Source organism: Protomyctophum bolini, assembly GCF_963924005.1.
Source record: "Protomyctophum bolini genome assembly, chromosome: 9".
Lineage (NCBI taxonomy): Eukaryota > Metazoa > Chordata > Actinopteri > Myctophiformes > Myctophidae > Protomyctophum > Protomyctophum bolini.
In genome coordinates, this window is record NC_137870.1 from 40,007,912 (window position 1) to 40,019,456 (window position 11,545).

At 42.6% G+C, this 11,545-nt stretch overlaps 1 protein-coding gene across 1 annotated transcript in view; it reads right to left on the reverse strand.

Moving 5' to 3' along the window:
• The window catches only part of LOC308321866 (dynein axonemal heavy chain 10-like), a gene marked incomplete at both ends in the record, with an annotated part of 47,667 nt that extends 37,235 nt beyond the window's left edge, over window positions 1–10,432 (reverse strand). The window contains 23 exon segments of the mRNA XM_080772958.1: window positions 421–523; window positions 1,173–1,289; window positions 1,398–1,556; window positions 2,204–2,683; window positions 2,894–3,050; window positions 3,410–3,617; window positions 3,702–3,866; window positions 3,994–4,145; window positions 4,245–4,398; window positions 4,557–4,569; window positions 4,572–4,727; window positions 5,176–5,352; window positions 5,521–5,691; window positions 5,798–5,992; window positions 6,263–6,461; window positions 6,580–6,770; window positions 6,976–7,206; window positions 7,326–7,483; window positions 7,580–7,808; window positions 8,060–8,175; window positions 8,286–8,394; window positions 8,831–8,937; window positions 10,207–10,432. Coding sequence (XP_080629084.1) covers window positions 421–523; window positions 1,173–1,289; window positions 1,398–1,556; window positions 2,204–2,683; window positions 2,894–3,050; window positions 3,410–3,617; window positions 3,702–3,866; window positions 3,994–4,145; window positions 4,245–4,398; window positions 4,557–4,569; window positions 4,572–4,727; window positions 5,176–5,352; window positions 5,521–5,691; window positions 5,798–5,992; window positions 6,263–6,461; window positions 6,580–6,770; window positions 6,976–7,206; window positions 7,326–7,483; window positions 7,580–7,808; window positions 8,060–8,175; window positions 8,286–8,394; window positions 8,831–8,937; window positions 10,207–10,432 — 3,973 coding nt within the window.
• Between the last annotated feature and the right edge of the window lie 1,113 nt (window positions 10,433–11,545).

The window sequence follows — 11,545 nt, forward strand, 5'->3', positions numbered from 1 at the left end:
TTTCAAAAACAATGGTGTAAAGTAAAGTACATTTACTTAAGTAGACTTTGTAGGTATTTGTACTTTACTTGGGTATTTCCAATGTCCAATACTTTTACTTCTACTCCACTACAACTCAGGAAAATATAGTACTTTTGCGCCACTACATGTATTTGACAGCTTTAGTTACTAGTTACTTTGTAAATGTGGATTATTACAAAACATACAGTAACCACTTCAGCTCTATTTCGGCCATTCGAAAATAGCCGATCTGCTATTTTGACTTTTACTCAAGTATACATTTCGAATTCCAGACTTTTACTTGTAACAGAGTATTTTTACACTGAGTATTACTTAAGTACAAAATGTGAGTACTTTTCCCACCACTGTTCAAAAGTGAGACTTAACAGTACAGTGACATATATTTCGGCCGTGCAGTACCTTTCTCTAAATTGTCTCCTACAGCTCCAGGTCCGTGCATGTTGAAGCTTTCTGTGAAGATGTACAGCTCCTGTTTGAACTCCTCGATCTGTTCCTTAGTTATCTGTGGGTGGACATATGGCAGCGGAAGTTTTTCAGAGATGTCCTTAACATGATCTTACAGGGAGATGTTCAGTAGATGTGGCAGCATATTGTTATAGTGCTCAATTCCTTTAAATGACCTCCTTTTAAGGAACTCACCTCACATCACACCTTACAAAAATAGTAGCCTGGGTTCAATACGATTTCCAGGTTTCTGATCCGGTCGGAGCGGAAATAACTTTACGTCATCACGTGACTGGAATCAGTGACCGGAACCACTGGCACATGTGTCACCCAAACAATTCCCGTAGTTTGGTATAATCTTCTTTTTTTTGGTATAATAATCGTGTGGTATGTCCATTTTCTATTCTAACTCGTAGCGCAACTAACAAGACTAAACTAATACATTTGCATTATGTGGGGAACAAAAACAATGCGACACCAACCGGAACCAACTACCGGAACCACAGTTTTTTTTCCTTTTTTTCTAAACCGGACCACATCTCTAGTTTTAGAACAAATACCAGGCTTTCCTCCGAGGTGGAAAGTAGTAGTAAAATAGTATTACTGTTGAGCTTTGAAGTAATAGCAACCAACAGGATTTTGATGACCTGATGCTTTTCTAGTTACTTTTCTGCAGTTCTTCAGGGTGACAGGTTAAGCTTTCTCACCTCTGTGAAGGTTTTCTTGACCTGCCCCAGACGTCTATCTACTTGTCTGGACTCTGAAAACAGGTCACCCCACAACTTGCCAATGGTTGCCACCAGTTTCAGTTCTTCCTCTTTGGCCTATACAAATGCAAAATATGAAGTTATTTCCACACAAAACAGCATTAACTTGCTTTTCTATGGAGAATGGTCAGATTCTTACAGAAACTGCTACCGATATGGCATTACCTCCAATTTGTACATGGCTAGAGTCCTGTAACGCTCCTGGACATCAGTGAACCTCAACTCCACATCCAGAGACATGTCCCTGATGTCTGAGATAGTGCCTAGGACAAACTTCAAGTCCTCAAGTGTGTCCGGGCTCCGCTTCAGGTTCTCAGAAAGATGCTGTTCACAACGACACAAATAATGGTAGAATAGGCTCACATGAACAAAATCTAGGCTTCAACAAAAACTCAAATACAATACAGTTTAGTTGTTGTTGATAATCAGGTGCTGTACTGTATGGTTTTACAATATCGATTTTAATTTAGACAATTTCGACATTTTAAATAATTAATTAACCAATATCGCCCATGTGTCGTATCGTCAACCATGCATCATGGCTGTTAAAGTGTCGGCCGATTATCTGTGTCGATTTTTCAACGAGACATAAATTAGGCATAATGTGCTCATCTCTGCCTCTGGTGCAGTTGAATGAGAGTAGTCGACTATATACTATACTGTTATTATACTGTTATATATAGTTATTGGTGCCAGGGTGGGACATTTGTGCAGATTTGTACAACCTGGTGCTGCTGAATTGAACAGACAAGCTTGATTTTTACAGTGAAAAGAAAATGCTGTTAAATAGGAGCTCCCTGCACATATTCTAATATTCTTAAATGCATTTAAAGAACGCCGTTTTGTGTCACTGTAAATGTTGACAATTAAGAAAATTATCATTTTAATTAATGAATTCTTTTTAACCGTCTTTTAATATCGGCTATCGGAGTATCGGCCATGAAAAACCCATATCGGTCGATCCCTAGTACCATTAGTTCATCTCTGACATTGAAGAGGTCCTCCCTGGCAGACTCATTGAGCAACCTGCCCAGTGAACTGATCCAGGCCTGGGCGTTCTCCTGCACAGTTTGGGCCAGAGGATGCAGCTTCAAGCGGACGATGTGCTCGTCCTTGACCAGTGGCTGTGCCGCCACCTCCTGGCTGACCCGGGCGTAGAACTGCAGCTTGTCGTCGTACATGACATACGACGGCTTCTTGGCTGCAAATTTCCCCACGACAATGGCCTTGTCGAGCTTCCAAAGGGGCCGATAGCGTTTCCAGCGATTGAGGTAGCTCCCGATGCAGGCGAGGAGCCGCTGGGCGTTCTGGGACACGGCCAAGGCTTGCTCGTTGATTTGGGGGAGCTGGCACACGTCAGTGTAGAAGCTGATCGTCACCAACTCGTCTTCTCCCTCAGCGCGTTGTGGAGGGCACTCGATGCAGGTCCCATGCATCCAGCGCACAAACCACTGAGGCAAAAAGAGGACAAGGATTTCAATTGTTGAAATATTACATTAAAAAACCACACCTGTGTGAAGTGAGGGGCACTCTAATCATCGTACATCATCATACATCATCTCATTCCGGCACACACCAAAAGCTGGACATAGGAGGGGCTACCAGTGCTACCACCCCTCAAAAATACAGACAATGGTGCAGGAGAGGGAAGTAATTCACACCTTGGGGCTTTCTACACAATCTCTGACACAATGCATGATCAGCCTGTAGACTTCAATGCTCTTGGGGTGCAACACAATCTCAGGTGCAGACAGTATGGCGTCAATTTGGAATAGAGGAATGTTCCCCATCAACGCTGCGTTAAAAGCTTGGATGTTCCTAAACAACATGAAAAAGACAAAACAATATGTAGGGCACATTCATTCAAATGAAAATATCACTTATTATTTGCATTGGTGCGTTGTTAAAATGTTGATAGGTTATCACAAAATACCACTATAAAAAAGTATTTAAATTTGGATGGGACAGTGCATATTAATGAACAAGTTACAACACATACAGTACATGATGTAATGATGTAAATATACCGGATTTACTGTAGCACGAATGCTAATTTACATCAGTAGTCTCCATACATAAAAAACAAGCAACAAAAACAAATTAAAAAAAAAAGAGGAAAACAATAAACAGTGAAAAACCTATGTAAAATGTACATGTTGACAGGTGATCCCAAATACCTTAGCACCATCTTTGTGAGGGAGTCGAACACCTTCCGCTCCCAGTAAGTGTAATACTGGGCCATGCTCTCGGCTTTACCAGTGCTGGTTTGCATGATCAAACTCTCCATTTTGGTGAGAAGAGGTGGGATAGCCTTGTACTTCCTACTCAGCAAAGTCAAATCCTTATCCCTCTGCCGCTCAATAAGATCACAGAACTCTTGCACACCTTGAGACAACAATATTGAATGTAAGAAAGGTCAAAATGTTCCTATATTCTTCCATTTGGTGACATTACATTTTTACTTCCTACCTGGCAAGTCGTCCGACTCATCTGAGACTGGACATTTGAATAGGTTGGCCGTCTCCATGGATTGCAACTTGGAATCAATGTCGCTTTCATTTTTCTGGATTTGATTCACAAGCGACTCGAATTTACATGCAGCCTGGGCTCCTTGGTTTATAAACTCAGGAATCCCTACAATCAAACAAACAGATTGTTAGAAGGGCTTTTCACTTTGTTTAACAGAAGACTTTCCTGGTCACTGAGTGCACTCATATCACTGGGACTGAGTCTGTGATTGTGTACTGTATGTGTACTGTACCCAGGGCGTTCCAGTTCAGTCGCTTGCATCCCATGCGCATTACTTTCCGCAGCTCTTGGATCTGCTCAGCCAATAGGAAGAACTCTGCATCGTTCAGGTTGTCCATTAGGGACTGGTAGTGGCTTACAAGGCTCTTCAAACCGTCCACATATCTAAAAGCAGGATGCAATTCAAGATTAAGTGAAATTGTTCCTGTCAAATACCTATTTTATACACAATATAATGTTATTTGGGTGGTGTATCATCATCACCTGAGGAATTTGTCCTCCTGCAGAGCGACCTTTTCAGCCAACTCGGGCACATTGTAGCCCAACAGCTCAATGTACTTTGTCTCTGAAATGATCTCCTTGAGCTCCGCAGCAAAGTTCACAACGTATCGAACATTTCTTTCCAACTCACCTTCAGCTGCCGTGGGTGCCATCTTGATAATGACAAATGATAAAATAAACAGGAGGGAAGAGGTCAGTTTTGGAAGTCAACAAATAGTAGTTCATGTATTTGAGTGAAATGTTGTCTGACAGTGATTGACAGTATGTCATTAAGTTGGGAGAGGTGGAGACAACCTCGGTCTGAGCTTGGCTTCCAGTGACAATGCCCATACCGGTCTCCATGACCAGAAGGTGTCTCTTCATCAGCAAGGGCAGGCTCTGTTCGGTCTCTTCTCGCCAGCGCTCGTACTTCTTCACCTCGTAGTCCCTCATGCGCATCCCCACTTCCAGATATTTGGCCTTAGCCTGACGAAGAAGATAAGTTAGAGCCACTTCACATAACATGATTTAATTGCCCAAATGTTTCACTGGATGATGAGTTACTGCAGTGGTTCTCAACCAGTGGCCCGTGGACCACCACTGGTCCTTGAGGCGGTTCCAGGTGGTCCCCATGGCTAAATGATGGAGAGTTGGTAACCAAATGGACTCTTATAGATCTTCAACTCTTGAAAGTGTAAAATGAAACAAAATCCATTTGGTTTCATTTTACGCCCTTGTCAAACATCTGCATTACTTGCGTTAATTTACAAAAAGTCTATCTCTCCTATGGTACCACATCATGGAATTGTGTACACAATATTCTATGTTTTGGGTCTGAGAGGCTAAATCTCATCAAATGGTGGTCTGAGGCCTTTTGAAAACCACTGATCTACTGTACTGTGCGGTGTGTGTGTTGTACAGTAGCCGCTCTGACCTCTTTCCCCTGCTCACTCTCCAGCATCTCCGGCACTTCCAGAAATCGAGACATGGTGTGTTTGATGCGGTGGAGGAGAGAACGCTCCCAGTAGATGCTCCCCGCCACAGGAGGTTGGTTCTTAATCAGAGGAGGTTTGCCCTTGTTCACCTCAAAGATCTCATTCATGGCGTCTACCTACAGTCCAATGGAAAGAAGACGCTTCTAGCATTTACATTGCAATAAGTAGCGCAATATACCTAAAATATGAGGACAAAATCATATTCCGTTTCACCCGTAAAAGTCAAACTCATTTATTATTGACACATTGCATTTGTGTAGTGACTTGAAACACATAAGCTATACCTCTTTGCGGTACTGAGCCAGGATGTCATTAAATTTCTTCATCAGTTGGTTGTTGATGGCTTCTCTGGAGCGGATGTGTTTGAACCTCAGCAGCATGTCAAAGGCAGCAGTAGCAGATCGCAATGTCTTGAAAGACTGGTCAATGAAGTTAATGGCCTCTCCTTCAATAGCCTAAAACAGAGTGTTTCAACCAAGGAATGAATGAGAAAAAGATAGATGAAGAGGGCAGGCGGGACATTTTTAAATGATTTCTACATGTGCTTGAAGTTGAGCTCACCTTGACCTTGTTCTTGAAGTCGTACATGATAATTTTCCAGCTGCTCATCTTACAAATGCTGAACAGGTCAAAGTTGACCTCTTCAATGGGCACAACGAGGCTGTCCACCCGCCGCAGCACGTCATCGATGCGTTTCGGATCACCCGTTACTGCTTTCAGCTCTGAGCCAAAGATATTATAGAACTCCTCCAGAGTCTGCAAGGACAAGGTTACGGTGAGCCTGTTATCATAACATCTCTCTCATCTCATCTCTCCCTTTCCCCAAGAGGACCTCAACGGAAACAAGCCTAATGGCTTTCTTGTGACTCCATCCTTTTGAAATGTATTTTTCAATAAAGTAATCAATCAATCAAATCAAAACACACACACACACACACACACACACACACACACACACACACACACTAGACGCCTTGCCCTTAGGAGGAGTGTCCAGTAGTTGTTAGGCGAGTTCTTTCTACTAACCTGCAGGACATTGTAGAGATCCTGGCATATTGAAGCCATATAATCGGTCTTCTCGAACAGCCTCTTACGGTCAAACTCCCAGCGGGGATCCCTGGCAGTCGTCTCAATCTTGGCACGCATCTCAAAGTAGCATGCTTTCCACTGGTCCAACACCTGTTTACCATCCTGTACCTTGGCTTTTGCCACCTCCCTCTTATCTCTGTGTACAGAACCAAATCGATTGACTGCTGGATAACAATTGCATTGCAATAACATATGAAACTACATCCGAATACCTGAAGCTCCAGTATTTAATATTTCAGAGGTGAGCCACTTACTTAAACAGTACATGGACATTGACAACACGAGCCACGCGCTCAGACAGCTCCCAGGCAATACGCTCCATGAGAGGAATCATGCGATCATCCGTATTGTAGTGGCTGGAGAGAATCCACACCAATCGAAGTCCATTCATCATCGGAGGAATGGTGTCCAAGATGACACCAAAGTCAACTCCTGTTGCTAGGTTCTAGAACAGGGAACGTTCAAAGTCTGGGGTCACTAGACTGGTTTCTGGTCGTCGTCGTCCCTCCCCCCACATGGAAATATCATACATTTGCATTTTGATTAAATGCTATTTCAAGAGGGAGTCTAGAACAGATTAGTTATATTCTCACCTGAGATTCAACAATACTGCATCTACAGCATAAGCAGTTGATGATTAGATTGCTTACCTTAAGGTGTCTCTCCAGTGTGCTGAGGAAGCGTACATTCTCCACCGACTCCACATAATACTTGTTGAGCTCAGCCACTGCCAGTTCCAGGTTCTGGACAATGACAGCATCTGCTTTGGCCAACACCTCCAACACTTTCGTCACCACAGGTAATTTGAGCTGCTCGTTCACCGCACTCAGGGCGGCAGTACGCTCCCGCCAAAACTCTATCTCTGCCAAAGGCCCAGGACCCTGAAAACAAACAGGAGATTTCAATGTTACAAATGGCATGATTTTGTCATTGGTACAAAACAGTTGGATTATTCTCAACTCATACCAAATCTACGTCTACAACAAGTGGACTTTCTAACCTGCGGCTTCTTCTTCTGCTGCTCCTCAACGACAATAGTAATCTGAGCCTGCCAACTCATCACAGAGAGCTCCAGCTCTAGAACCAGTCCTTCGGCAGACAGCAGCGTGTCCACGTCTGGCTGCAGATCCACTTCAGGGATGTGTAGCTTAATCTCCCCTGCAAAGGGAGATATGCAGTATTAAAATGTGTTCATGAACATAAATAAAACGGACATAACTCCTGACAGACTGAACTGGGCAAACAGAAACACACCCTCAAGCTGCTGCCGAGTCCTGTTGATGGAGTTTAAGAACCTGTAATTGGTACTAAGCAACTCATCGCGAATCGCGAGTGCCCCTCTGGACTGTGCAGGCCTGTCCTCCTTGCCCTCCATCTCTCCTCCATCTCTAGCCTTATTCTCATCCTGAGAGGATCCTGAATCCAGCCGATAACCGCCGTCAGTTATTCTCAACTGATGGGTGGAGAACATGGGAATATATACCTGAGAGACAGACAGAACAGGCAGAAGGGGGAAAAATCACACCCGTGTGAAGTGAGGGGCGCTCGTATCATCATACGTCATCATACATCATCTCATTCTGGCCAATCACAATTTGCATCCTCACCTTCGTCTTCAATGTTTGTGTTTACACAGAAAGCTGGACATAGGAGGGGCTAGCACCCCTCCGAAATATGTATGATGAGTATTGTGTCCAATGAATACATAGTTTTATAGGGGTTTCCTATACATACATGGTTGAGTATGTCCATCAGCGAGTCAAGGGGGTGTCCATTCAGCATCCCGGACTCCATCACCCTCAGCATCTGATTATTGGCATCGTTCATGTCAACAGGTTCAACAATTGTCTCTATAGGCAGACAAAGAATAAATAACTTGATTAGTTATTTCAAACATGACATACATGATAAATGCTGCAACTTCATTTTCATTCTCTACACTATTTAAGGGCTCACTCACCGTTTGTGTTTCTGAGAAAGTAGAAGATACAGGATTTCGTAAATCCCTCTGGGATATCGTTCACCGCAACATACAGCTCATTGTGATAAACCATTTGATACTCAGTTCTCTGGAAACACAGACACAAACTGTACAGTCAACGTATTATGCAAGATGCTCTCCCTTACTAGAACAACAGTTTGTTCACTTTTAAACGCTGCATTTAAAAAAAGATCACGTTGCATTCATTCTGGTGAATCACAAACACACATAATTAAAGAAATCACACCCGTGTGAAGTGAGGGGCGCTAATATATTAAAGTCTAACTCATGTTGATTAGGTGATTATTAGGTGATTATGTAATGGTGATGTAAAACTAACGGTGCCAACACAAACATTAATTTTCAAGTGGTAAAGCCCAACAGCTATTTACATGCACTTTAACAATCACACATACCCTGGCTTTTGGATTTAACAGCCGGTGAACTACATACCCACCATAATATTTAACTATTAAACAAACAAAAAATATTGTATAAGATTTAAAATTAGAGTTCAATCTTACATAGGATGGTGGCTGATAGTTTTCCTCTGAATCTGGGGTGTAGTCACTGTCATTAGCTTGTGGCTGGGGGCTGTCACCAGGTTTAGAGAAGGAGCTCGGTGTCCTTTCTGTGGTTATAAAATAGTTTAGTCAACACTGCTTGGATGTGTGCACTCACAAAATAAAAGCATGACTTAAATGAACCTATGATAATTTGATCAACACGCATCGTCAACAAACTGGCAGGACAGCAGACATGGCAATTATATACAGTATTTTAAGCCGATCTTGTGCAACACTCCAAGGCAGTTCAAGCTGTCTCTCACTCCTCAAACCTTCTTGACCAATTGCAGAATTTGACAGTCAACTGTCAATCACCAGCACTGTATTTCTGACTTTGGCATCACTGGGAAGGTATACCCATGTGGTTTTCCTGACAGGTTCCTGACAGCTGGTTTCATGGGGAGGTTTGCTTTCATTCCCCCAGTAGGCTATACCCTCTTGATTAGATTAGTGTAACCCAGGAGTCTGTCCTTTACACCAGATGCCTTGGCCCTGTGATATCGGCTCACAGGTTCTGCAAAAATGTTTCTCATGTTCACTGAAGTGCATGGCTGCATGCCTGGCTATATAATATGCATTTTTTTTTACATAGTAATATGGTATATACATTAATATTACTCTTTTGGCAGAGTAATACCGTACACACTATAGGCCTATAGGTCCTCGACGCACGTCCCACTGGGAGGAGACCCCGGGGCAGACCAAGGCACAGTTGGAGGAAATACATGGACTCACTGGCCTTGGAAGGTAAGGTAAGGTAAGGTACATTTTATTTATAAAGCGCCTTTCAAAACAAATGTCACAAGGTGCTGTACAATAAATAAAATGAAATAAAACAAGAGCAACACATAGATCAACAATAAAACGAAAACACAATGACAGAGTAATAATACAGGAAGCGCGAGTTTTTGTCGCGCTATCGAGGAAGCGCGAGTTTTTGTCGCGCTATCGAGGAAGCGCTAGTTTTTGTCGCGCTATCGAGGAAGCGCAAGTTTTTGTCGCGCTATCGAGGAAGCTCTAGTTTTTGTCGCGCTATCGAGGAAGCGCTAGTTTTTGTCGCGCTAGTGAGGAAGCGCGAGTTTTGGTCCGAACGTCTCGGAATCCCCCAGGAGGAAGTCACTATAATGTTGCTCTGGAGAGGGAAGTCTGGAGCACTCTGGTGGAGCTGTTGCCCCCACGACCCGACTACGGATAAGCGGTTGAAGATGGATGGATGGATGGACTATAGGCCTACTCGTTACTGGGTAAAGGCAAGCAATACTATTACATAATACACTGTTTGTAGTGGTGCACTGCATGGTGACATTCTCTTAAATTCACTTTTTCAAACTTACCTATTGGAATTTTAACTTCCAACTGTTCTTCTCTGACACCTCTGGAAAACAGCAGGATCGACGCCGACTGTTCTTCGGTAACGTCATCTAAGAATCCTATTATTTTCTGCTCATCTTCTCCATCACCTCGGATGAGCAGCTCGTCGAAACAACCAGGACCCGGCAGATAAAAAGCAGAGCACACTCTGTTTCGGATCCATTCTACTCGCAGGTCCTCGTGGACCATTGTTTTTTTTTCAGTTTACAAACAGAAAAAGTTAAAGCTTTGCCCGCTGGTTCTTATTAGACATAATTAATCTCGACCCGTTACCGTTGTTCAACTTATTGTCATTGTGGTGGAGAGTGGTGCATTTGTTTGTGTTGCTGTAGAAACCTGTCAACTTCCGTCAGTCTGCCCGTCTAGATGTGCACGCGCTGCGCATGATTGCATTTGCACGCGCCTACTGCACCCACGTGCATCTTAACAACAACACTAAAATGGTGTCAGAGCCCCAGGTATAAGGTTAAACAATATTCTACAGTAGTAAACAGTACACTACTTTTTATTTTATTTTAATAGACTGAGCAATAGCCTATAATATGTCTAAAATATCCCACTTTTAGGCACTGTAAAATCTAAACGAACCTGAAGCTGGTAAAACAACAAAGATATTATACACAAATAGGCCTACTCAAAATTGTCCATTCATTGTCAATGGCATTTTACAAAGGACAAAGTTTGTGCATACATACACCAAAAGGGGAAAGAAATAGGCAAAAGGCCTGATGCAGGTAAACTTTAAAATGTAGCCTATATTCTTAGACTATTCCAGTGTAATGTATATTTAGCCTAATAAAACAAGGTGTGGCTTCTTTCTCACAACCAGTTTTAGCCATTAATAGCCTACGGTATCTGGTAAAATATTTTTGAGACGCTCGATCATGACACTCGTTAATACCGCCCCCACCTGGCTGTCGACAGTCGGAGTCAGGTTAACGCTATAGGCTAAATTGGATCCAGTCCACACAACAGTGGCTACGTTTACATGGACAGTTAAATCTCCCTTTCATTCAGAATAAAAGTTAAATCCAATTAAAAGTTCTCATGTAAACACCTACAAAAACTTAAATCGGAATGAAAATGGTCAATCTGATTTAAACTTAGATATGATGTAACTGACCGGTTTATTCCATTTTTAAATCCTATTGAAACAATTGTGGACTCATGTAAACACTCATTCGGATTGAAGTTCATTCTGGTCTTTCTGTGCATGCTTGTTTCCATGTAATTGGTATGGCTATATTATGCTCTTGTTTTGCGATTAATTATATTAAGAAATTATATTAGAAACCTCATAGG